Source organism: Propithecus coquereli, unplaced genomic scaffold (assembly GCF_000956105.1).
Source record: "Propithecus coquereli isolate 6110/MARCELLA unplaced genomic scaffold, Pcoq_1.0 Scaffold442, whole genome shotgun sequence".
NCBI lineage: Eukaryota > Metazoa > Chordata > Mammalia > Primates > Indriidae > Propithecus > Propithecus coquereli.
Window position 1 is genome coordinate 1,693,359 of NW_012150197.1, and position 26,183 is coordinate 1,719,541.

Here is a 26,183-nt window from a genome sequence, read left to right on the forward strand (position 1 = left end):
CACTCTAGCCCGGGCAGCAGAGTGAGACTCTGTCTCAAAAAAAAAAGAAAGAAATGGATTTGGACTTTTAAGAACAGGGTTGGCCATGGTTTCCTTGAAACACAAATGGCTAAATGAATGAAAACACTTTCTGGCCACGGTGCTGTTCTCTCCACCGTGATTTTTCTGTATTGTCAGTTAAGATCTAGAGAAACGTCAGACTTTCTAGAGCTAACTTGGTGCCTGTGGCGTGTCCTACCCTCCCAGCAGCAGCCAGGGTGGCATTCATGGAACGCAGGCCAGGCCTCGAACATTCTCAGCACTGCGTGGTCTCACTCATTTCTTCCCTCAGCACATCCGAGCTAGGAAGATCTCAGTTCACATGAGCAAAATTAGGGGTTGATTTAATGCGTAAGCTTCCCAAGAAGACCTGGCTACTGTATTTAAAACATGGTCCGATGCACAGTTTTTCATACATAGATCGTGCCTGACTGAGGATGGTCTGACCTACAATTTTTTTACTTTATGCTGTCAAAAATACGGGTTTATCAGGGGTATTAAGTGCATTTTCAGCTGATGGTATTTTCACCTTAACAATGGGCTTATTGGGTCGTAACCCTATTGTTAAGTCAAGGAGCATCGGTACCCAGTTCGCTCAGAGAAGTTCCCGAGGCTGACTGGTTCCACTGTCGGCACTCAGAATAACCTGTGCCAGGGTTCAAAGGAGTGTTTTGGAATCTGCCAAAGGTTAATGCTGTCCCTGGTCAGGGCTGTGAGGTGTGGCTCGAGCAGAAGCCTCTGCTTGTGTTGCAGGCCTTACCGCTGACGCAAGGATAGTCATCAACAGGGCCCGGGTGGAGTGCCAGAGCCACCGCTTGACAGTGGAGGACCCGGTCACCGTGGAGTACATCACCCGCTACATCGCCAGTCTGAAGCAGGTGGGGGCCTGCCCAGCCACGTGCTCACCCTGGCTGTGCAGCGGTCACTGCTTTGTCACGAAAAGCGTCCTACTACATTACTTCATGTGAATGTTTGCGTCGTCTGTCACCTTAGGGGACTTGGGAACTGCATTCATTCTATGGCATGCCCTGCTCTTGTACACGTGTGGCTTGATCAAGTTCATCCATTTCAGTGCACTGTTCTGTTCTCGTTGCCTGATACGGGCCGGTCTAAATTCTTGTGTTGGGAGGGAAATGATAGTTCTTGTCTTGCCATTCTGAATGTCCAGTCAGTCACCAAGCAGTTTGGAGGGGGCTGACAGCCACCCACACTCTATGGTGAAATGCCATTCATCTTTAAAACCAACGTGTCGCCAGAACGTACGTCTGCCCATCAGAGTAATTTCCAGTGGCCTAGGTGTGCTTCCTGGTGCAATTCTAGGCAGGTCTCGTAGGCGTGAAAGTGCAGAAAGGAAAAGGCTATTGAAAGCTATTGGCTAATTTTATTTATCATTCGAATTGCTAATAACCTGGGAGTGGGCTCAGCGATTTAAAATATTTCTGTATCTTCGCTAAGTACAGTTCCATCACATGTGTTTTCTTGCGGTTGACAGCACTGATCTTTTCTTTTCCTGCCAGCGTTACACACAGAGCAATGGGCGCAGGCCGTTTGGTATCTCAGCCCTCATTGTGGGTTTCGACTTTGATGGCACCCCCAGACTCTATCAGACTGACCCCTCGGGCACATACCATGCCTGGAAGGTGAGTCGTGAGGAAACAAAGGAGCTTCGGGCAGTCTTACTGGAAAGAGGGCTTTAGAGGCCGTTGAGAGGTTCTGGGCCTCCTGCCGTAGGGCCCGCATCAGTACACAGGCGACAGATCAAATTAACCTGGTCCTACGTGCATGTGTTTGTTCCATGACACTTCTGACAGTAGAGCAAAGAAACCATTCAACATTGCCATTTCAGAGAAAAATCAAAGGGCAGCAAAGTGTAAGGATACAAACCAAAATCTTGCTTGTCTTGATAATGAAATAAAAAGTATAACCTCATTCTTGATAAGAATCGGCACTAATTCTAAATGCTTCTTTGCAAAGGAAGCCGGGGGGCTAGGGCCTGGGGAACAGGAGGCAGGTAGAGGCTGGCCAGCCCACGGGCAGGCCATGTTCTCGGACTGGCTCTGGGTTGCTGCACCCTGGGCCATGTGAGAACACCAGTGTCTGTTTCAGGCCAATGCCATAGGCCGGGGTGCCAAGTCAGTGCGTGAGTTCCTAGAGAAGAACTATACTGACGAAGCCATTGAAACCGATGATCTGACCATTAAGCTGGTGATCAAGGCGCTCCTGGAGGTAAGTGCGCTTTCACATTCACAAGGCGGTAAAGGCACCACACGGGTGGTGACTGATGGGTAGGTGACAAGGCAGGTGGGCGCGACAGTAGCGCCGGATGCTGGAGTTAGCTACGTGCCAGGCTTGAGCCACGAAATGGAGAGAAAAGATGGGGATGATGGTTGGGGTTGTGAAGTCTTGGGCCTCGTTAAGACCTTGAAAGTGCTGGCAAGTGAAGCCAACGAGGCCGGGGTGGGGTAGCCAGAAGGGAGCGGAGTGCAGGCGTGGGGTCATGGTAGTAGCCACGTGTGTGGAGGGAGGGCCACAAGCACAGCCGCCGTGCGAGAGAGAAGAGCCCCCAGAAGAGTCCCAGGGGGCAGCCCAATGGGGCTTCACAAGTGGAACTGCAGTTAGGACAGAGGCTTCGGGTGCTGGGCCCTCCCTCCTCGTGGCAGTGCTGGGTTTGGGTACACACCCTATTTAAAGGACTCGCAAGAGCTGCTTTGGTCTCGAGTGGCTAGAGGTATCTAATGCTTCTTTCTTCCCCTTCAAGGTGGTTCAGTCAGGTGGCAAAAACATAGAACTTGCTGTCATGAGGAGAGATCAACCTCTCAAGGTAATCACCCACCCAGTGCGTCTGCTTTCTTTGCCTGTGGATGTTTTTCCACGCTCAGGGCCAGGTAGTACCTGTTTGGAAGGAAATGTCATGGGGGCATTCTGTGGTTTTAACATGAGGAAAGTGTCTTTCCAAGGCTCCCCACTGATGTCTAAAAGGAGTCATTTCTGTTTTCCCGTCTGGTTAAAGATAGCATTTGCGTGTTGTCTTGGCACACTCAACGGTTGCCAACAACTGGAGGTTTGCTGCTGCTCTCAGTGCTCGCCTGGGTCGGGCAGACACTGCCTGGTCTTCCTTGGCGTCTCTCCAGAGGCTGTACGAGTGGCTGTGCCATGCCCACGCCGCGGCCCTCACCACAGGAAGGCGCTCGTGCCTCGGCACCTTGTGTGGCTGGCTGGCTAACTGTAAACGCCTTTTTTTTTTTGGTAGATTTTAAATCCTGAAGAAATTGAGAAATATGTTGCTGAAATTGAAAAAGAAAAAGAAGAAAACGAGAAGAAGAAACAAAAGAAAGCATCATGATGAAATCAGATTTCCTTGTAATAATTTTTAAATTCAAATCATGGTTGAGTCTCAATGATGTGTAGGCATTTCCATTCCATTTATCACGTATTCATACTGAGTGTCCTACAATAAACTTACATATTTTTTAACCTTTTTAAGAGAATGTACATCTTTAGGTGTAACACGATAGTTCTTTAGAAAGTGGGGTCTTTCCCACTCGGTTTCTGTATCTGAGCTTCCCCTGCGGTTCCTCGTGGCCAGGTTCTAAGACGACGTGCCCGTTATTGGAGCTAGGGGTTCCCCCTCGAAGGGTCACAACTGCTTTGGGTGCTGTGAAGGAACTGGCATTCAGGGGACCCTAGTTTCTGGCATTGTAGACAGAATGACTTTCCATTTGCTTTTAAGCCTTTGTTTAAGTCCCCAGTTGAGGCGTGATGTCAGAGGACACAAGCAGTGCTAAGTTTGAGTCTTCCACTAGAAATTCTGCAGAGCAGCCATGTTCAAAAGTAGTTTTACATTTCTGGTTTCAATAGATCATGTCTTAATGTTTGTCACGTTTTCCTCCTTAAGACTCTGGTTCTGGCTATTTCCTACCCACCCCCACCCCACGCCCCGCTATTTGGCCCAAAAGGTGCCCTTCTGGCTTCCAGCACAGCGGCAGTCGAAGTCGGGCTCTTTCACTTCCCTTGAGCTGAGGGGGCGCACAGAGGGCCTGCCGGTTCCTCGGGTAGCCGGTCCCGCTGCACTGCTGTGCTGCCTGCCTCAGTTGATAGCCCCTCTTGCATTTTTGGTATATATCTTCTAAAAGGGGTAAAGGGGCCCAGATACATTTTAAGCTCAGCATAAAATGTATAATTGTCAAAACTGTCGTTGCTTTGAAATTTTAACAGTATCAGTGTGGTGGCTCCCACCTGTAATCCTAGCACTTTGGGAGGCTGAGGTGGGAGGATTACTTGAGACTGACTTAAAGACTAGACCAGCCTGATCAAGAGCGAGACCCCATCTCTACCAAAAAAAAGAAAAATTAGCAGGTGTGGTGGCACATGCCTGCAGTCCCAGCTACCTGGGAGGCTGAGGCAGGAGGATCATTTGAGGCTGCAGTGAGCTATGATGCTGCCGCTGCACTCCAGCCTGGGTGACCAGAGCAAGACTCTGTCTCAAAAAAAAAAATTTTAAACAGCAAGGTTAGTCACAGGTTGACAGGTGGTAAACTATGACCTGACATTTAGATCCTCTAGCGGGCAATTTCTGTTTAGTTAACTGCTACGTCACTTAACTAACTAGGGTTAAGGCTGTGGCTACCTGCACTGAGCGTGAATACCAAGGAAGATTTATTTTTACTGGCCAAGGATATCAGTTGCCCAAAAGAAAGACAGGCTGCCTGCTGCTGGTCTCCGCTGTGGAGGCTGACTAGACGCGCCTCCAGTCGTCTGAGACTGCTTTTAACGTTACCTGGAAACCCCTACGGTGAAAGGGGTATCTTTAGCCTAAAACAAGCCAAGTCTCTCCTTTTCGGTGGTCCCAGGAGGCAGCCCGATAGTGGATTCTCAGGGGCCTGAGAATATAAATGCTCCCAGGGAGCTTGGAAGCTGCATTGAGGGTGGCGGAGGGGCCGCTTAGGAACAGGCCTGGCTGTGAACTGGTCTCCATCCAGTTTGTGGACCACGGAGCCCCCATCCCAGAAGGGCAGCAGATGGTGAGCAGCCAGGCTGTCTCCCCACACTTCAAGTGCCAGACAGGACCCAAGCCTTCCCAAATCCTACTGGCGCAAGTGTGCTCCAGACCTGGACGTGACGCAGAGGTGATTCGGGCAGCAGAGTCAATAGGACTCTTAGAGCATCAGAGAAGAACATTCTAAAGGTTTGCGTGTTTATTTATAATTACAATTTACATTACTCCAACAGAGGAGCCCCACTGCTGTGTTCTAATTCTTAGCCATTAAGTTCTACAAAAATAAACCCAAGCTTTTACAGTAACTTAATACAGAACTAAAGCCTTTATAGCTATTAAAGGGGTCTTAGTTACCAAGGTGCTTATTTTCAACAAAATGCCCTGTCAGTCAGAAGGATGCATGCTTACACTAAGGTTCTGACCTAGTCACTCATGCAGCAAATTTATAGCCCCCACCCTCCCACCACCTGCCTTTAAAACAAAAACACAACTATTTACAATGGAGGGAAATATGCTCTTGGTCAACTGACCTTGCAAAAGACTGGCTCATTTCCAAGTGGATGAGAACACCCAAGTGCTCGGCCCGAGTCCAACACCGACTGGCTGGCCCAGGCCAGAAGGGCCATGGGATGCCACGGGGGCTCGCCCTGGGCTTTGACCCACCTCGATGCCTACGCAGGCTGGGCTCCCTGTGACAGCTCCACACCTAATGTCAGGGTCCCTCCCACCGCGCCGAGTCCTTCCAGCCCCCACCCTGGACAGCACCACTCTGGACATGTCAGGGTAGGCTGGTTTGCTTATACAACATGATCCATGGGACACCCCTTCCCTGCCCTCGGCCCACCCGCCCCACACCACCCTGTGCTGGCCCTGCCTGCTCCTGAGACCCTATCCTCGGCAGTGGGGGTGCCACGCCAGCAGCACCAGGGCCAGCTGGGTTACAGAGATGCCCTTGGCTGCCACATTTGCCAAACTGAGATTTGGTTCCACTTTAAAAGTCGAAGCTGTCACAAAAAAAAAATAATAAAGTGAGGATCAAGTTTTCCCTATAGAAACCTTTCTGCAAAATACCAAGACCTTAGACTTAGGCTACGCACAACTAAACAGGAAACATAGTTCAAGACACCTCAAAGAGGTCACCCATGAATACTTCCCCAAAACAAGTGGTTCTAACTTAGACCAAGTTCAGTTAAGCCCAAAACATACGTAGCAGGATGGGAATTTTCCAAACTCCGTAAACAAAGTGACCCACTTCTCCCCGTAAGTGCTCTGTTTTCCTTGTGTCCTGATACACACGCGGCGTTTCTGTGCCACTCGAGCAGGGGCCTGTGGGAAGAGACGGGCAGTGAATGCACTCGAGAGCCTTGTCAAGCAGCCAACCAGGCAAGCCAGGCACTGCTGCCTGCAGAGCAGGCGACGCTCAAGCCCCCTCCCATCCTCCCAGAGCCTGGCCGGGCTTCCCACTTTCCTCCCACAACCCACGCTAAGCACCATAGTTGTACAACACGCTGGGGACACAGGTGCCTGGCTGGCGGCAAGAGGCCCTAACCCTGCAGGTCCCACCTGGCTGGGAGTGAGTCAGTACCAGGCACCCACGTGGGATGCCAGGCCCAGACCCAAGGTGCACAGTCACCTAGGACCTTGTTAAAAGTGCAGACTCCGATTTAGGGCAGGGCCAGGGGGGCTGGGACAGAGACACTGGCTTTGCAGCAGGCTCTCAGTCACTGTAGTCGAGTAGCAAGCAGCTGGCCCACAAACCCCCACCGTGGCCTCACCCTCCCGCACCTGGAATCTCACCCGTGGGATGCTGGCCCAGGTCCTGTCCGGAAAGAGTCATCGTAGTTGGCTGCGTTGGGGCCTAGATCCCCCAGGTGATTCCTGGACACCTGGGGCCTCTCCTCGCCGGGAAGCGGAGCCAGCCTGCTCCCTGCCCCTACACTCCACCTGGGCACACCTGTCCCTGCACCCTCCCACCAAAGCACCCAGAAGCTTCCCCTGCTCACCTTCAGCTGCGTCCTCACACCCTGCCCGTCCCAGCTCTGTGGGAAGTGGGGTTGCGGCGGGTGGCACCGTTGCCCCTGCCTCCTCGGAATCCACCCCGGGAACTGCGGCCACGTAGAAACCTCCCTGACACCCCGAAGGTCTCTGTGTTGAGCTTCCTCTCTTCAGCCCACGTCGTCCGCCTGGAACTAAACCCCAGATGAAATTCCAATTGCAGCAGGCACCCACTCTCAGGTTCCCGAGCCAGGCTTCGTCCTCAGCATTGCCCAGGGAAGGAAGCACAGGCGTTACCAGAGCTGTTATGGGGAGGAGGGGGCCCCATCAGCACGGGAGCCTGAGACCCCACAGTGCAGGTGCTCCCGGCCACATCTCAGTTCCTCACTGTGGACTGGGCTGCTCAGCTGGAAACTCTCACATCTCTGTCACCAAAGGTGAGCAGTTGCTACCAGTCAGCTACTAAAGCAGCCCCCGCTGCCACTGGGTACAGGAGGGAACACTGCGGAGGCCCAGGGGCCCTGCTTGATGAGGAGTGGGCTGGTCACAGAGACATTCCCGAGAATGTGATGCCTCTGCCTAGGGGATGGGGGCACGGGACACAGCACCAACACTTGTACCGTCCAGACGTGCTGCGGGCCGAGACGAGCTCCAGCATCTCCTGTGCTGAGCCCCGCCCAGCACACCCTTCGCCAGGTCCTGCGCTTCAGCCAGAGACCTGCTGCTCTCGCAGGCTTCCATGTTCAAAGACATAGCAACCTCATCCTTCAGCTGCCCGGGCCAGAACACTTGAGTCACTCTGAACTCCTCATACCTATCAGCCAATCCCGTTAGTGCCACCTTCAAAACAGTCACACTCCACTCCCCTCTGCCACCACCGTCACTCACTCTATCCCGAGACACCTGCACGGCCACACTGGCCTCCTAACAGGTCGTCAGGCTTCTAGGCTGGCCCACCTTCAGCCCTCCCTCACCAAGGATGCCGTAACATGGCAGCCTGCACCACTCCTCAGCTCAAAACCCATGGCTTCCGCGGTGCCCAGAACAAAAGCCAAACTCATTACCATGACCTACAAATCCCAACAGAAACCATCCTGCCAGCCAGACTCGGCTCTAGCCACGTGGCAGGCTGTGGCCCCACCCAGAGAAGCTTCTCACTCCTCACACACCTGCCTCGTCTGTGCGACCTGACCATGCACTGTTACACCCACAGCGCGCCCACTCCTGCACTGCTGGCATCCTCAACACACAGTTATCTTGTATTTTGTTTATTTTCTCCCAGGTAGAACGTGGGCGTGGGGATCGCCCAGCTGTTTTCTGCTGTGTCCTCCCTGCCCTGTGGTGTGTCTGGTGCTCAACCTGCAGGACAAATGGGCCTCTGTTTCCATACCATGCCCGTTCCCTAGACTTCACTTACTGTCCGGGTTGTTCATGGAGGCAGCATCTGAGGACCAGTGTCTTTATTTTTTTGTGTGTGTGTGTGCAAACAACACCTTATTTATTCACAGTGTAACGCTGTCTGCTTCCTTTCATAACACTTGAAAAAGATCAAAATAGGATAATTGTACAGGTACAAAAGATGACTCAAATACTTGGGCAGCATTTCCCTCTTAACCCTTACACACGTGTAAAAAAAGTGTTAAAGTTGATGAATGGCATAAATTCAAAAGGAAAATTTTTTTCTACTGGAAAGGAGGATCCAGCTCGCACAAAGGATGGTTCGGCTGAAGGCAAGGCGTTTCTGGTGTTTCTCTACCCTTTTGGGCGGATCGTTAACTTTCCCAAGCTACAACTGAGTTGCTCTTTCCAGGCTTTTCGAAGCATCTTTAAGTTTCCCCACCAAGTCCTGTAATTGTTCCATGTTGCAACTAAAACTAATCTCTGGGTAGGTTCGGGAATCATCATTCTCTACATTTAAGGTCACCAAATATGCAGGTCTGTACATCTTATGAAGTTGATTGGTCTTTATCTGATATTCCAACCGCCCGGAAACATCTGTTATAGCTCCAACAAGACACATGAAATGATCCCCAGCCTCGAACAACCGGGTGAAGAAAGCTACTGGCTCAGGTAGCAAGGTCCTCAGGCCCCCAGGGAAGCAGGACCAGCAATCAGGCCAAGGTGAGGAGAAGCAGTGCTTACCCTGGAACCTACCAGGAGTGGTGCCACCAGCCTTAGTGGGGATGGGGCAGCAAAGCTAGGAGCAAATAGACTCAAGCTCAGTCAGACCCTCGGGTCAAGTGACCGGCAACGGCTTCCTCTGATGCAACCTACCGCTGGCTCCAGGCAGGTGCCGACTGGCACTCATGTATCTACCATGCAGAAGTGTGAGCAGGATCCCAAAACATGTGCCCTGAGCTTAGGATTCCAGGTCAGAGGATGTCAGTCCTGTCCTTTTGAGACTTGCAGAACGACTATCTTCCCATCAGTGCAATCAGGTTCTCACCTGGTCTTGAGTTCAGAAGAGATGTTGTCGAAGAACGACTTGGATTTGTCGTAGTAGCAGTTGGGCCCCAGAAGGTCCTCCTCAGCAGGAGTTTCGTCATTCTGGGTCACCACAGCTGGGTCCTTCTCTTCCCCCTTCTCAGCTTTGTCATCTACAAAGAGAAGCAGAACACAGTAGGTGCAGGAGAAGGAACCACACTCACTCCCACGCAGGGTGGGCCCTCCCCAGGTCCACTCGGCTGCCGTCCTCCAGCACGACCTTCACCTGAGCATGCTATGCTAAGTGCAAAGCTCTCCTAACTTCTAACCGTTGGTCTCACTCTGCCCTTGGGGTGTGCAGTCCACACTTACCCCACAGTGACTGCTCTCACACCTCCCCCACAAACAACTCAGCCCATCAATTCCTTGAGACACGCTTTCCAGACTGGTCACCACCCGCTTGGCTTGCCCGGGTGGCCCCAGTCATCTCTTCCTAACACACTCTAGGGACACTCTGGAGGGGATGATAATTTTCATGAGTCAGACCTTTAAAATTCAGTTTCTTCTTAAATTCTTTGTCAAGCTCCTCTCGGTTGAACTGAGCATTTGCACTCTCAAAATCAAAGTCACCCTCAAACTTGATTGTGTTTTCCTTGACATTCGTCGGACGGTTCTGCCCTCTGGAGCGATTCCTGGTTCGCCTGTTCCCTGTGAGGAGACAGGACAGCCGCAGCTGAAGCAGGCCCCAGACCTACCGCTCTCCGGCTGACTTCACGAGCAGTTTCCAGGCATGCGTCAGAGACAATGACACAGGGGCAGAGCACACAAGCAGCAACCGCACCCCAGCACCCCTGAAACTGTCACCAGAGATGCAGGCAGGAGGGGGGAAAGCAAAGCTCAATCTGATCACGTGTGGCTCCCCAGAAGTCACATGGCAACAGGTGTTACCTGATCGCCTCCTCTGAGGTCTTCTGTTCTCGTCATTCACCTGCCCTTGAGTTTGCACAGCTGCCGGCTGGACTATATCTAAGGCGCAAAAGGGAAGAGTCAGGCGAAGCTCCTGCAGAAGCCAGAACGCAGCCGCGGAAGCAGGGGACCACCACCACACGGGGCATGCAGCAAGAGGCGGCACCGCGAGAGGTTGCTGCACGGGCCTTCCCTGCAAAAGCATGTGGGGTTTAGGATGGGAGCACTGTATTTTTTAATTAAAAAAAAAAAAACCAGGAAGTAGTATGCCATTTTTAGAACATCGAGCAAACTTTAGGGAAGAAGTATTCAAGTACCGCTGGCGGTCTTGCTGCTTGGCTGGGCCTGGCGAGCACTGAGCTGCGTCCCTGTGGTACCCTTGCCGGGTAACAGCTTTTTGGCGTTCAGGTTATCAACAGAACCGGTCTGGACAGCCTGTTCCACCATGGGGCTCTTGCCAACCGGGATGGATGGAAAACCAGCTCCTGAGTTGAGGAGGGAAGGAGGGTTTACAAACAGAGAAAAAAGTAGTCTCACACCTCCAGCCACTTCTCTTCTGGCTGGCACTTTGGGGAGGAAAGGAGGGCAACCGCCTAGAGATTCTACCAAACTCCAGCCAAGTTCCCCCAGACTGGGCCACTCCCTCTGAGGCTAAGCCAGGCAGCAAAAGCAGGCCTGTTCATCTCTGTGCACCCCAAGCTGCCTGAGTTAGGGAACCCTGAGGAAGGGAAAAACCACCGCGCCTATAAACAGGCATTTTCCCCAGTGGTTTAGGTACAGCTTTCCCAGAACTACGTGAGCTCTAACCCTAAAGGGGCTCAGTCCTGAGACACTGAATTCAGGACCTGAGAATCATTCTGGTCCACACTAGAGAAGAACCAGCCCAGCCTGGCATCTTCTAGAAAACGCAATAATCAGACTTTTAAGTTAAATTCTAGAACACTGTCCTTTTTGCCTAAGGCATAATAAAACTAAAAAGGATGAAGTTATAAGAGCTGACTTCAGAGAAAGTGACAGCCCCCGCAATTCTCCCAAGAGTAAAGGCTCATCACGAAGAAGCAAAGAATTCCCAGGTAGCCCTTGGTAAGGCTGTGCCCAAACACGGCACTCCCAGGCCTGAGCACACGAGATGAACGATGAGACACCGAGCCCTCGGAACCAGGAGGGAAGAGAGAGGAATGCAGCCCACCTGCCCGCCTCCTCCCTTTCCTCTGCCAAGTTCAGGACCCGTGCGACTCTTCAAACAGGGCAATTTGGGACTGGGTAGAGGCAGACGGAGATTAGAGACAGAGAAAATGAGCTCTGACCATGGGGTGACTATTGTTAGAGGAGCAGCCCAACACAGACGAAGACTGAGTACCTCACCTTACTCTGCACATGCGACAGAAACTAGAAAAGTTACTGGTGACAAACTCCTCGTAACTAGATCAATAGAATCCCTCAGAGCAGGTGGGAATGGCTTCGTGTACATGTATCTACGTCTCCTCTGATAGGAACTAACCTGGACCACCTTCTCTTGTCTACCACCTCACTTAGTGTGACCGTCCCTGAGAGACGAACCTGCCTTCGACTACTTCCTGCTTACTGTGCCTGGATGGAACAAGGATCTTGGGCTTGTATGCTTTTTACAAAATTAAACCCGTTAAAACAGTCTTGCCCTGTGAGCAATTTTATGTGAATGGTCCTAAGAACAATGAAAGGATCGAGTGTCATTTTAAGTGGGCAAAAGTACTACTACTTCTTTAACTTAGACACACTGGAGTCCATGCAGGATTCAGAAAGCAACACACACAAATGACAGACTGACAGCAGGTGCATGCCACAAGGAAAGCCCCAGGCATTATCTTGGACTAGGACGCGGTGATGGTGCTGGCCCTGCTTGTGGCAAAGCACCCGGTGCCATGTATAAAACAGACATGTACAGGAGTCCTCAAGGTGAATTTAAGAACTTCTCAGTAAATGAGAAGAGTTGTCAGGAAACCCCAGAGGTGCCGCCACCCCCAGCACAGAGACAGGTGGTGCACACCAGTATTAGCAAGCCAGCCACTAGGCTGACACTGCCCATGTGGCCAAACAGCTGGGGACTGTCACCCAAGCCCCCAATTTTGAATGCCCTGAAAGGGAGACCTATGTGTCACACAGATCAAAGAGCAGCATGGGCACTTGAAGTGCTTGGGGAGTTCCACCGCAACCGTCTAGAATAGGCGTAGGACCCAGCAAAACCCCAGGTACGTGGCTTTCTGTGGCACAAGTCAAAACAGACCCTGCACCCAGGGAGAGTGAACAAAGCACTTTGCTGATTCTTTCTAATCCCATCTTTAAAACTGTGGTAGATCCGAAATCAGGACTGTATGTTGAAGCAAATAAGCAGCTCAACTGAACGCCAGGCTTGGCAACGACCTGCTCCAGCTACTGTCATTCTGACTACTGGTTACCCCTTGCTCTCGGGACGGCTTGCAAGACAGCATGCAGTTCTCCCCAACTGCGGTTACCCTTGGCAGTGGGCTGCTGAGGCTCTGAGGACAAGTCAAGCTCTGAAACGGGCTGTGGAGATGGAGAGGAGCTAGGGCTGGAAGCAGCGGCTGAGGCTGGAGGGCTTACCAACTTCTCTAAAAGAAGAGAAAGGAGAAAGAGCAAAAAAGAAAGCACACAAATAAGTCAGGACATACTTGTCTTGTGTCTAGCAAGCTTGGAAAGAGCCAAGCAACCTCTCACAGGGCTGTGCTCACACAAACATATTTCAGAAACACAGTGAGCCAGGCTGAGAAGGCCACCTGTCACACGGGGAACAGCAATCAAGACAAACATGATTTGTAGCAGCACGTGACCCAAGGAACTGGTCTCAGGCCTAGTCAGCGCTCGCTGTCTCAGCCACCTCATGCTGGAGTCCGAGCAAGGATGGGCGGATCACCTGCCAGCCCCACGCCCTGAACACAACTGCAAAGCTATGTCCCGGCCAAGGACAAGGTGGACTCTCACGTTACACCTTGAAAATAGGATCTTACCTGGGGCTGGTTACTTAACCTTGGCTGAAACCATTTTTGAGCAAGGAACTTACAGCAGAAGAAAGGACATAATAGGTGGGTGTTACACTTAACTTTCTGATGGGCTGACAAACGTGTAGAGCTAGAGCTTATCTGTAATCTTTTCTTTTTTAGTCTCCAGGTCCCACAGTGCTATCATCTGTAATATATTTCATATATATATATACATACACACATATATATGAAATATCTATCTCAATTACTTCTTCTTTGAAGCAGATATACCAGGACTTCCACCTAGACCCACACTGACATTTCAAATGAATTTTGATTTGATTCATCTGTTCCAAAACTCACGTTGCTGCCTCTTTTACTCTCAGTGAAGTAGTTACTAAGCATTCTTATAAGCTAAAGTTGCACTGGGCAATTTATTAAGTGTCCACTAAAATACAGTCTATGAGCTTAACATGACAAGAGCATCTTCCCCACCCTCAGGATCTGGCACGCACTTCCTGGCAGTCACAAACAGGCGTGGCTTACCAAGGAGAAACAGGCTACTCACCTAGGCCTAAGGAGGCGGCGTACTGCTGGCTGAGCAGGGAGCTGGCCGCCAGCTGGCCATAGGGCGGCATCCCTCTGAAGGGGCTGTAAGGCACATGCGGCTGGAAGGGCGAGGCGGAGGCAGAGCCCAGGGAAGACTGAACAACGAGACACACGGTGAGAGTGGCGCACGGCCATCCCGTCACCCCGAACTTCTGCATTTAGAGCGCTCGTTCAGATGGGAAGCGGACACCCTGCTGACAGCCTGTATTCCGGAGATGCTGGAGCAATCCTCAGGGGCCTGAGCTTCCAGTACGGGAAAAAGCTGCCTGTTCCACAGTGCTTCACTCCCAGCTCCACCTGTCCACGTAATTCTAACCCTAACTTCTCCTAACTCAAAACCCTCAAATGGCTCTCCACTGCCATCAGGTAACAGGAGGAAAATGCCACCTGATTTGCCACACCCACCACAGAAGTGTGGCTGGGAAAGGACTCGGACTTCCCCAGACATCCATTTTCTCTCCGGGGGGACCCCAGCCTTTGGGAGCACTGCTGTGTGTTTGGGGACTGACCTCCACCCACTCTGTTCACCTGGCTACTTCCTCTCTGTTCCTCAGGCCTGGCTCAGGTACCTTCCTCTTCTGAAGTCCCTAAGAACCCTCCCACACAAGCCTTCAGAAGTCTGGCTGGGGCTTCTCTTGTGCTCCCAGAGCCCACCCTGCAGATCCTACTTTCCAGGGTGTAGGCTCAGTCCCAGAGGCTGGTGCCCTCTGAACCCCACAACAGCCAGTGAATATTAAAATTTATTTATTTTTTTGTATTGAGGGGAGAGAGAGAGAGAAAGAGACCAAATATTTAAGTTTACAAGCCAAGAAAATATTACCCTGGGCTCCCTGGTAATCCTGGCCCAAATATGCCAGAACCCAGCAGGTGGGCGAGACACCAGACTCGCAGAGGTTGCGCTGGGACGGCGAATCCGCCAGCGCCAGCGTGAGCAGACGCGGCTGCCCTGCTAGTGTCTCATCCTCGTGCCGCTCACCCAGGCTTCGAAGGGCTCGGACTTCTCCAACCAGAAACTTAATGGCAAGCACCTTGCCCGAAGCATCCACCCCTTCACACTACATACAGAACGCACCACCACACCCCCCCCACCCAGCACCACCCCCTACAGAGAGTTTCACAGGCCGCCTCCCGGGGCCACGCCGTACAGCACATTACCTACTGCAAGCTGCACAGACCAACACCTTCTGCCGCAACGTCAACAGCCTCGACAAAACCCAAGCCCCTTTTCATTAGAAGACTATTCAAGTTGAGCACTCTGGCCAAACCATGACACAAGGAAAACAGCATCTCTCAGAACAGTACCCCCGGAAGGACAGTGACACACTTACTTGCACGATAGCAGGATCCTGAGGGAGTGTGTGCTGGGCTTTGGGAGGTTCACACACAGTAATATCTTTGATATCACTTCCTCGGAAAATGATGTACTCATAAATTTCCTCTCTCGGGGGAGCAGGCCTATCTGTGGGACGGTCTTCAGTACCAAAGGATCTCACTTGGGAGTTGAGAGAAAGAAGTGTTAGGTTGTGGATCAATTCTCGACACTGCAGCTCCCAAGCCTTCCAGAAGACAGGCGGCCCCTGCCCGGAGCCCCGACACAGCACCCCAGTCCTACATTTCAGCAACTAGTCAATCACCACCTTTCAGCACAGTACCCACAAGGCACCAGCTGGTGACGCTCCACAAGTTCTAGGTCACAAAGATGAAAAGGAAAAGCTCACGGACCCACGTTCCCCCGAAGCCCCACGTTGCCGAGCGCACTCACACCCACGTGCGGAGCTCTCGGCACAACCTCCCTCTCCACATCTGCCTTCCCAGACTACAGTCTCACCGCACACACGCCTGCGACGCGGTTTCCGCAGGAGACAATCTAAGAAGCTCAGAGTGTTCCCCTCACCCTTCCACCCACAAGCTTGGGAAAACTGTTACAAAAATAACAAAGGGAGTAGGGGGGCCCCCAGAATTTGGACCCTCAACACCAGCTTCTGTGTCTCTAAGGAAGTCCTGAACCCAAGGGACTTCTTGGGGTGTTGACCCCCAACCAACAGTGTTCTCCTTAGTAGGTCCCCAGGGCAGAGCTGGTTGTGTACCAGTCCTGGTCTGCACTGGCCCCCATTCCAGGCCTCAGTTTCCAATTGGGATCTCATGTCAAACGTAGTAAAGGACCAACGGTACAAGTGTGCGCATAACCTTGTAACGCTGAACTATCTCCTGCAGCAACGCAGGAGTCTGTCCGCGTTTGACCACGGGGCTTTGAGACATCCCTCCAGTCTGAGTGACTGCATCCTTCTACACGGGGGCTCCCTCTGACCAAGCAGCGTTTCACACCTGTCTGGGCACCTGAAGGACCCCCAGGGGCCTAGCACCAGACCCAGACCCGGCCCCACCCAACCCACTGGCGCTTTTCTCAGCGAGGCAGGGGAAGTACACTCCCCATCCTCCGGAGGATGAAGACAAAGAAAGTCTGGGCCACCCACTGCCTCGACAAGCTCAGAGGTTCTCCGTGACTTCTCTAGAGTCACAAAAGAGCCCTCTTCCCCTAAGTCTCACGGGCGGGTCGTCGGTGCCCACAGGGGTCTGTCACAAAAGGGTGGAGCCCCGCAGTGGGAGAGTCCGAATGAGGATAAATTGGGGGCATCGAGTTGTCAACTGATGCTCACATTCCGGCAGGAGGTTCCGTTAGGACCCGGAATTTGTTCACGATCAAGCCCGAGTCGCCTAATAGGTTCCAGAAGAGCAAGCCGGCTTCGCGCCTGCTCACCTCCCCCAAGCCTTTCGAGGACGCGCGGCGACACCCAGCCCCTTCACCCGGCCTGGCCTCTCCGCGCAGGGATCCCCCAGAGAGGAGGGGGAGGCCGCCCCTGCCAGCCGGCACCTGCAGAGGTGGGCTACGCCGGGGAGGGGGGCGCCGCCGCCGGGGCTGGGTCCGCCCCTCCCCCAACGCCGGCCGGGCGCCCGTGCACAATAAGGCCGCCGGGGAGCCGAGGGAGACCATTGTGCCCGCGGGGCGCGCCGGGGGAGGGCGGCGCAGAGGGGGCGCCCCGCGGCGGGGACCCGGCGGGCGCGCGAGTCGGGGCGTCCGGGGTGAGGGTGCGAGGGTTCCGACGCAGGCCCCGGCGCCCAGGGCGGGGTACGGGCGGGAGTCCCAACGCCCGGGCGTCCGGCGTGGGGTTGTTGGCCCGGGCGGCGGGCGCGGGCGGTTGGGCCGGGGACGCGCGGGCGGGCGGCGGCCGCTACCTTTGGCGAGCGCCACGGTGGAGTTGTCGGTGTCGATGGTGTAGAGGATGCCCTCGTAGCGGATCTGCGCCTTGGAGATGAGGCTGATCTTGCTGCCCAGATACGGGGTGCCCGACGAGCCGCTCATGGCGGCGGCCGGTGCGCGCCGGGCCGCGGGGGGGGACGAGCGCCGGGCCGCGGGCCGCTCCGCCGCCGCGCGGTCGCCTGGCCGCCCGCTCTTGCGCTCCTCCGCCCCGCCGCCGCCGCCGCCGCCGCCGGGGCGCCTCCTCGCCGCCGCCCGAGGGGCCTGCGCGGGCGCCGAGCGAACGAAGGAGGGGCGCGCGGCCGGGCCTCTGAGGGGAGCGCTGGGGAGGAGGGGCCGCTGCAGCCACATCCGGGGCTTCGAGCCGCCACGCGCCGCCCCTGCACGCGCGCCGCCCATTGGCTCGTCCCGCCCGCCGCCCTTTAAATATGGCCGCGCCGCCGGCCAGGGGGCGGGCCCGCGCGCCACGCCTGCGCAGCGAGGGCCGCCGGCGGAGGCGGGCCCCCGGGCTCTCCGCCCCGTTCCTCGGCCGGCTCCCGGCGGGCCCCGCGCGGGGCTGCGAGCGCTAGACCCAGCGCGGGGAGGGCGGGGGCAGCCGCTGTTTGCAAACTCGGTGGGTGGGGACCGTCTTCGCCCCGCCCACTGCGCGTGCCGTCCCGCCCTGTCCCGGCGCCGCGAGCTCGCGGGCGGGCTCCTCGCCTCAGTTTCGCTTCCTGTGACCACGGGACCCAGCGGCTGCCCCCAGCTTGGGCCGGCGCCCCCAACCCTCGCCTTCCGGGCGCCTGGCCGCCCCCAGCCCGGGGCGGGGGAGGGGCGCGCTTCCAGCGGGCGGCGCTAAGCACAGCCTGCCGAGGACTGTGCCCGGTCCCGCCCCGCCGGCCGAGCCGTCCCGGTCCTGTCCCCGTCCCCGTCCCCGTCCCTGTCCTCAGGATGAACCCGGCCGCTGGGACCCGCGGGTACACGTGGGTTGCGCCGTCTCCCGACCGCGAGCAGCATCGGATCAGGGGCCGCTGCTGGGTCCGCGGAGACACTTAGCGTTTTATAAAAATGAAACGGGGTAAGATAAGTACTCTTTTGTGAGGCGTCTGTTTCACTGTTAAGTGTGGGCTTGGTCAGGACCCAAACTGCATTTCTGACCGTGCCGAGAGACAGGTGCTGCCCCTGTGAAACAGCAGCGTCGCGGGCAGGTAAGTCGCACCTGGGCCTCGGAGTCCCACTGCAGGCACCGCACCGCACCGTCTTCTACCTTCTGTGAAGCCACCGGCCCCACCAGCAGCCACCAGTGTCCAGGAAGAGAACGTGCCTTTGAGAAAGAAAGGAACGCAGGAAGCTGGAAAAAGGGTGGATAATTTCATCTGCCAAGATTTACCTGAACATTCCAGAATTGCTTCTTGGCTCCCAGAAAAGCGTGCTCAGGAAGAGAACAGAGACAGCAAAGCCACAGAGTTCGCTCAGCCCAGGACAGGTGGTGTCCAGGCTGGCATCTGGCCCCTGGGAAGTAAGATCCAGACTCTGCGCTTCCGTCTGGGCACAGCACAGCCTCGGCACCCGGACAGGCAGGGCTGCGCCTCTCTGGAGCAGGTGCCATCCAAGTCTCCTCCTCTGGCCTGGTGAATCCGTGTGGAGCCCAAGTTCTCCCTCCCCCACTTTCCAGATGAGGAATCCCAGGTCACAGATTCTACCTCACACCTGCCCTCCCAGTCTCTGAGCCAGGAGCCTCTGTGTGTGTTGGGGGTGGGGATCCTTCACCAACAGGAGCTGATCCTGAGCCCCAGGACCCAGGGTGGGCAGGTGGGAGGAACCTCCAAGTGCTCACCAGGCTCTTGGACGTGCACCCCGTGATTCCCTGAGGACATTAGCCACCGTGCAAGTGCCCAGGCAGAGCCAAGGCTAAAAATACAAGCAATGCCCAGGTCCAGGAACGCAGATCCTGCCATTCATTCCCTGGTGTCTGGTCCAAAGTGAAGTGCACTTGGGAAAGGTCTGAGAAGGGGAGCAGTTGTGCTGGACCTGAACTTGACCTAGAAGTCCGTTGGGGCCATTTTTTTTCCCGGCTAGGGCACATGGTCCAGTACCTTCACAATAAACAACTCTCCGCCTGTGCACAGATCTGAAAAGCCCACCCACTTGGTCATCACCAAGCCTTAGACCAGTGAGCTGAGAGATGTAGAGAAATGAGCTGGGGCTAGGTCAGACTGCCTGCCTCAGTTTCTCCATTTGCCTGCCCATCTCACTGGTGGACTTGACCCCAGAAGATCATCCCTATGAAGAGCTTCAGAGTGGCTAGGGGCTCACATGTGGGGACCACAGAGGCAGCGACGGCAGCGACGAGCCACTTACTGAGCACCCACTGTGTGTAAGTAGAAAAGTGTTTCCAGGAAGGACATGTGAAGACATGGAGGTGGGACCCCCTGCATTGCGCTACCAGTCTAGCTGGGGTAACACGGACCAGTGTCCTGCAGCAGGCGAGGGTGTGCCACCACGGAAAAGCATTCTGTGCCTCAAACATACACCTGAGAAAGAAGGATCGGCACAGCCACTGGTCTCACAGGCATTGCTTAGTAGGAGCTACACAAAACAGGTGCGCTGACTCAGAGAACATTTGTAGGTAGGCGGTCCCCAGGTAAAATGACTCAGTGGTCCGAAGTGTGGGCACGTGTCAGTGAGGCAGGACCTCCCTGTCCCCTCCTCTCATTCAGCATCTGGCACAGGGAGGGGCTCACCCTGCTGGGCAGGAGCCCTCCACCGCCCAGGTGCACAGAGCAGCCAGGAAGCAGCTGAGAGGGGCAGGTCTGGGCCGGGCAGCTCAGCACTGGCTTTACTTCTGGCAGGGAGGACTGAAGGCCCAGAGAGGGTGTGCTCAGGGCACAGTGACCCACACGTGGCTAACGGTGGGGTAGGGAAGGAGGGCAGAGTTGGGCTTTCACAACTTGGAATTCTCGCAGAGTGCAACCTGCTCCCTGTGGATCCAGTTGAGGTCCATTTTCTTCCATGCAGGACCCTGCAGGGTGGCTTTCTTAGGAGGCTCCATGAGTGAGTGCCAGTGAGCTGAAGTTCTTGCATCCTCCCTCCCCTCCTTCCCTCTCCCCCCTCCCTCCCCCTTACCACTTCCCTGCCATTTCCTCTCCTCTTTCCCCCTCTCCCCTCAGGCCACCCTAACAGCCAAGCCTTCTGCTGGAGGAGTGGCACAGCAAGGAGGATGTCCTGGCAAAGTAAAAGGTGTGTGTGAGCTGGAGGGGTGGCTGAGCAGAGCTGGCAGAACCGGGCAGACCCAGATGCTAGAGCTGGTGACCACACCCCTACGAGTCATCCTAGTAGGGCCAGCCTGGAGCTGCCGTCTCAGGAATGCAGAGAGAGAAGCTTAGAGAAGCTCCTGGGGACAGAGAACCTCATCCACGGGAGGCTGGGTGGCTTTTCCCTCCACTGTAGGAGCTCAGGGACAGCTTGGGGGTCCTGTGTCCCACTGGGATGGAAAGTAAGCTAAGCAAGGCTCATCCTGAGCCAGGCCATCATGCTCTTACTAAGTGCCCACCCCGTCGTGCCAGACCCGGTGCCCAGCCTGGCCACGCGGTTTCCTCCCAGACCCTCTGCAGGCCTCTGGGGTGTGGTGCTGCACCTTCAGATAGGCGGGAAAGGAGCACCCAGCTAGGCTTGGCCACTGAGCCAGGGCCACACAGCCAGTGAGCTGCAGGGCTGGGATTCAGATCCGAGTCGGCTGCCTGCCAACCCGTGGTTCTCGACCTCCAGGCATCCCACCTCGAGGTCCTCCATGCTCAGCATCTGGGGACAGGGGCCAGACGTGATGTCTACACTCAAGGAGCTCACGCTCTGCAGATGCCCACATGGAGCTGGACCCAGGGCCAGAGCTGGGCACCGGGGAAGAAGGCAGTGCTTCTTCAAGGGTCTTCCTCTTGCATTTTACCCCTCTTAGCTCCATGCAATGAATGCAGGATGCATCCTAGGGAGTTGCCATGGTAACTCGGAGGCCTGCCCTGAGTGTCCCTGGGCACTTCTCTTTGCACCTTCCTGATGCAGCACGAGCGCCTGCTGGGCAGAGCCACAGCCCCGGGAATGAGGTCACGTAAAATAAAGAAGCCGTGTGGATGCCAGCCGGCCAGAAGAGACTCCCGGCAGTGCTCCGTGAGCGACCTGAGGACGCCTCGTCCACGGACAAAGACATCCTCACCGCCCAGCAGAAGGCTGCAGTGCCGAGGGTGGAAAGCATTCTGCCAGGGCACGTGGTTGTCTTTACTTATGTTCAGTTCCGACTTCTTAACACCGTAATCCTTTCCTTCTGTCTCTGCCTTAACCGCCCTGAGAGCAAAGGCTGGATTAAGGTTCCGGGCGGCAAGAGATGATGCACACCAGGAGCCAGCAGGCACCCGGGTGGGCCCACGGAGGCAGACACTGGCCACAAAGCCGACAACAGGGCAGAGTGTGGGCCAGACTGGGAAAAGGACTCCCTAGACCAGGGCTGCTTCGTACTTTTCTGGCAGGTTCCAGGAGCTGGGGGAGGATGGCAACTGAAGCCCATTTGTGGTGGCTCATCGTGTCCAGATAGGTGATTGCAGACATCCTTGAGGATGTGCTTGTCTGTCCCGAGCACTGGAACGTAAAATCCTCATGTGCCGTGGGAGTCTTGCTGGGTTTGGGCCAGAGCATTTTCACAGTCGACATTCCCCACGCCTCGGAACCTCCAGAGTGTGACCTTTCTACACGGGGTTGAGCTGGAACTTGTACCGTATTCGTTCATTCGTGTACCAGCTTTTTTAAGGTTTTACTTGCTATGATCACCCATTTAAAGTGTGCAGTTGAGTGCCGTTTAGTATATTCGTAAAGTTGCACAACCATCCCCGGTAACTCCGGAACATCCTCATCACCCCAGAAAGAAGCCCCGCACCCGTTAGCAGTCACTGCCCACCCACCTCCCCCCATCCTGAGCACCCACTAGGCTGCTCCTTGTCTTGACGGATTTGCTGCCTCTGGATATTCCCCAGAGATGGGATCGTGCAATACGTGGCCTTTTGTGACCGGCTTCTTTCACTTAGCATGTTTGTGTGTTTTCAAGGCTCGTCCGTGTTACAGCACGTGTTGGTGCTTCATTCCTTTTTATAGCGGAATGACGTTCCCTGGTATCATGTTGCCTGTCTGTCCGTGAGCCGATGAGTGTTGGGTGGTTTCCACTTTTTAGCTATGAGGAGTGGTGCTGCTGTGAACGTGTGTAAGTTTCCGTGTGGAAGTATGTTACCATTTCTCTTGGGCATGCCCGGGTCATGTGGTAATTCTGTGTTTAAGATTGTGAGAAGCTGCCAAGCCGCTTGCCAAAGTGGCCACGCCACTTCACATTCCCACCCGCCGTGGGGGGTGGAACCCTCACTTCTTAAGACTTAGGTTGCGGCTGTTCCTCCGTTTGGGGATGGGGCTCCTCCCTGCCCAGATGCACGCCTCGGTCCCAAGTGGCCACCTGCCCTCAGGCACAGACAGGCAAGTCAGAGAGAGGCTGCTTTTGTGCTGCAGGGGCCGGGAGCCCCTCTTGGGAAGAGGTGCACTGGGGCTGCCACACGCGCCAGCCGTGCTTTGCTCCGGCGCTCATGGGAGTACGTGTGAATAGCAGACGCTGCCGCAGTCCCCAGACGTTACCACTCCGAGTCCTCACTCCTCCTGGGCCCGCCCCGCCCCTGACGCTTGCCAGACCCTGCATTCTAGTTTCTAGGTAGAACAGTGAGGCCAACGGCAAAAGCCTTGAAGTGAATCTCAAAAAATAACTGCAGGTGAAGTTCATACTTGTTGAGTGTGCGCTGGCATCGTGCTAAGCAGTTCACACGTGTGACTCAAAGCAACACCCCGGAGCAAGGTTTAGAATCACTCCTGTTTCATAGGCAGGACGCCGAGGACCAGGACAGTTAGGTGACATGGCCACCGTCCAATAGTCAACATGTAAGCCAGGTCGGGGAACCCCTGGTCTTGAGCACAGTGTTACACACCCTCCTCCGGGATTCGTCGAGTGGACAGGCAGCCCCGCCTGACCTTGTCTGTCATCACATGAGGCCTGGTGAGACGGATGCAGGCTGGTTTCTCCCGGAGGCAGGCACCGAGATGGAGCTGAGGGTGCAAACCGTTAACGGGAGGGCAGCACCTGTGAGAGGAAATGAGGAGGGAGTGGGTCGGGCCAGGAGAGCGGCCAAGATGCAGACCCGACTAAGCCCGGAGCAAAGTGTGTCTAACGCAGGCACCCCATGCTGGGCAGAAGTGGCCAGGTGTCCTCCCACCACCTGCCTCAGTCACCGTCTGGTGCCACCCTCATACCTCAGCACAATCTGAGGCTACCTGAGCAAAACCCCTTAAGGCTCCAACAGCTGCAGGTGACTTCCCAAGAGACAGGAAACAGGACCAGGCAGTTAACCCTGGAAGAGGAGCTGGCATTGGGTCCCTTTTTGAAGGGAGATCTGAGTGGCACGTCTCTGTGCAGGTCACCTCGCGCCCCGGAGCCTTTCTCCTGTGCATGTGCAGGGGCAGCCCCCCGGACCCCCCCAGTTTCCCTGTCCCACTTACTGAGGGGAGACTCAGGGTGGGAGGTAGGCAGATGAGCCCTGGTGCCACGGTGGCCTCAGGGCCTCCCTGGGGGCATGCATCCGCCCCCACCTCAGCTGTCACCTGTGCGGGTCTGAGCCCCTGGCTACTGCACCTTCTCCGCTGGGGTAGCTGCACTCGTCCATTAACAGAGACCGTCAGGCAAGGGGCTGCCATGGTGTCCAAGAAGGCCCCGAGCACCCTCGGAATCCAGCCCCATACGTCCGCCTCCCCTGTGTGGCAGCGTACTCTGGCTGAGCCTTAGAGCCCCTCTGGGGTACAGCCCCTTCCTCCAGGGCCGGCCCAGCATGTCCTTGGCAGGGCTATGCTGTCACAAGCCTGATGGCAGGCCTGTTGGCCTGGGGAGGATGCCGGGACAGCTCCCAGAGAGGCGCCTGTTGCCTTGTAGGGGAGCAGCCGGCTAGTCATGGGGAGAGGTGGGCTACTTTTGCAGCTGCTGTGGTTCAAGGATGAGTGCGGGGTCAGACTCTGTAACCTCCTCAGGACCGCGCACAGCCCCCACACTCAGGCCCACCCCTGTAGGGGTCCCAGAGCTCCCGACTAGGGCCCTGACTGTGGCACAACAGTCATGCCTCAGTTGGGAGCTTGACCATCTTCGAACTTCTTGAACTTTTGAACTTCGGCCACCTGGTCGTCAAATCTGGGTTTGAACTTGAGCTTTCTGCTCTTGCACTGCCTGCTCGGGAGGGCGCCTTTGAAGCTGCAGCAGACCTGTTCTCACACTTAGTTTCCAATTGTTTGTTAATTGCCCTCAGCTAGTCATTATCCGCCTCCAAGCCAAGGCAACCTAGTTAACTACCCTCCAATCCCATCATCCTCCTCCTCCCCGCACATTTCAAGCACCTGAATCAGTTTGGCTTCTGCACCTGCTCTGTCTCCGCGGTCATTCCCAGGTGACCCCGACCTCGCTGAGCGTGGGGGGCCCGTCCGCAAGCGCATCGTGCTGCCTGCTTTCTTGCACCGCTTCTTTCCTAGGCCCAGATCTTTCGGTTCTCCAGGAAGCAGATGCTGAGGTGGCAAAAGATTCCCAGGAAGTCACGCCTTTGAGCAGAGAGGGACAGAAGCAGGGTTGGGTGACGGAGCCACCGCCTGCGTGGACCTGGTGAGTCCCGGCCAACCCAGCCGGGAGCCGGAGCACAGACGGCCGATAGAGGGGACCCACACTGGGCAGAAATAGCTGTCCCTGTCCACCGTGCTCGGCAGGGACTGGGGCCACCTGAGAAGAACGAGGCCTGCCTTGGAGCTAAGGGCTGGAGGCTGCCAGTTCACCCGCTTCTGGCCGCGGGGCAGCAATCCTTTCTCCGAGGGGCCTGAGCTGAGCTGAGCGTCTCTGGATGTGGCGCAGAGACGCGGCGGTACTAAGTGTGATCCGTCTTCCGCGGCAGGCCCTCCACGTCGTCCCCGTGCGCCATTTTGCGAAGAGTCAGGAACTCAGAACTCCCTGGCAGGTGTGCACAGTCCTCGCCCTCTTCTTTGAAGCCGCGCCCTCCAGTGTCCCTGCTGGACGGGAGCTTGCAGGGGCCACGTTTGTGCTGCCCAGCCATCTTCTTGGCCACTGCTGACTGGACGGGTTGGTCACCTGATGGCTGCGCCAGCCAATTCTGTCCTGGGAATTTGGATCCGGGGCTTTGGGGGGCGGAGGCGGGTGGTGGCAGGCACTTGCACAGGAAGAACACTCGGGGCTGGGCTGGGCTCAGGGCCACGGCGGTGCCCCTGTTATGCGGCTGCAGAGGCTGTGAAAAGTGGAGAGAGGCAGGTGGGCCCGGCCTGCCAGGGGCAGCTCCAGGGGTCGTAGAGGGCGTTTCATTTTTGTGAAATGTGCCAGTTCTGCAGAGCTGGTGTGCAGCTCTTGGCCTTTGGTGGCCTTCAAATGACACATCGGGTCCTCATGACAAATCTCCATCATGGAGCTGGCATGAGGGGCCATCTGTTCTGGGGCCAAACGCCCCCAGACCTAAAGCATCCCCCACAGGAAGGGCCGTGATCCCGTTTCAGGTTTACACCCTCCGCTGCCCCAGCCCCGGGAATTCGGCTGCAGCTCGGTCCCTCTTGTGAACTTCAGTCGCCAAGAGATTGAAGGCTGTCCGGGGGCTGGCAGAATTCTCCTCCCCCACGCCTAGGATGGCCGAGTCCCAGCGCTTGGCTCAGGTGTGGGCACATGACGCTAGCCTGGCCGGTGGGAGGGTGGCCCGGGCTTCTGCTGCCCTGCGCGGTAGAGGTCTCTCCTCCCCGGGGCTGCTCGGCTGTTGGCTGCTGGGATGTCACTACAAAGTGGACAGGGACACACCTCCAGAGACAGGGTGGATGCTAAATCCAGCTGGGCCTTTGT

At 55.7% G+C, this 26,183-nt stretch overlaps 2 protein-coding genes across 4 annotated transcripts in view; one reads left to right on the top strand and one right to left on the bottom strand.

Annotated features, from left to right (window-relative positions):
* Positions 1-3,516, top strand: part of PSMA7 (proteasome (prosome, macropain) subunit, alpha type, 7) — a 7,078-nt gene extending 3,562 nt beyond the window's left edge. Inside the window, exons 3-7 of the mRNA XM_012654591.1 lie at positions 793-917; positions 1,557-1,679; positions 2,146-2,265; positions 2,798-2,860; positions 3,290-3,516. Of these exons, the coding sequence (XP_012510045.1) occupies positions 793-917; positions 1,557-1,679; positions 2,146-2,265; positions 2,798-2,860; positions 3,290-3,382 (524 nt within the window). The 3' untranslated portion in view covers positions 3,383-3,516. The remainder of the gene's footprint in view (positions 1-792; positions 918-1,556; positions 1,680-2,145; positions 2,266-2,797; positions 2,861-3,289) is intronic.
* Positions 3,517-6,066: 2,550 nt separating this feature from the next.
* On the bottom strand, positions 6,067-17,414 carry LSM14B (LSM14B, SCD6 homolog B (S. cerevisiae)). 3 transcript variants are annotated; one of them, XM_012654587.1, is made up of 10 exons: positions 17,242-17,414; positions 15,336-15,499; positions 13,967-14,102; positions 12,913-13,029; positions 10,738-10,905; positions 10,403-10,480; positions 10,001-10,162; positions 9,477-9,627; positions 7,039-7,224; positions 6,067-6,361 (listed from the first exon to the last, which is right to left on the bottom strand). In XM_012654587.1, the coding sequence occupies exons 1-9, from the start codon at positions 17,366-17,368 to the stop codon at positions 7,053-7,055; spliced, it is 1,275 nt and encodes a 424-aa protein (XP_012510041.1). In that variant the 5' UTR covers positions 17,369-17,414; the 3' UTR covers positions 6,067-6,361; positions 7,039-7,052. The 3 variants fall into 3 exon arrangements, with proteins under 3 accessions (XP_012510041.1, XP_012510044.1, XP_012510042.1); XM_012654590.1 differs by lacking the exon at positions 12,913-13,029; XM_012654588.1 differs by lacking the exon at positions 10,403-10,480.
* Positions 17,415-26,183: the final 8,769 nt, after the last annotated feature.

Coding starts and splice junctions, on each gene's coding strand:
- LSM14B (XM_012654587.1), bottom strand. CDS start 17,368: ATGAGCGGCTCGTCGGGCACCCCGTATCTGGGCAGCAAGATCAGCCTC. Junction 13,030..13,966: donor CGCCGCCTCCTTAGGCCTAG/GTGAGTAGCCTG, acceptor CTCTTCTTTTAG/AGAAGTTGGTAAGCCCTCCA. Junction 10,481..10,737: donor AAGCAGCAAGACCGCCAGCG/GTACTTGAATAC, acceptor TTTGCGCCTTAG/ATATAGTCCAGCCGGCAGCT.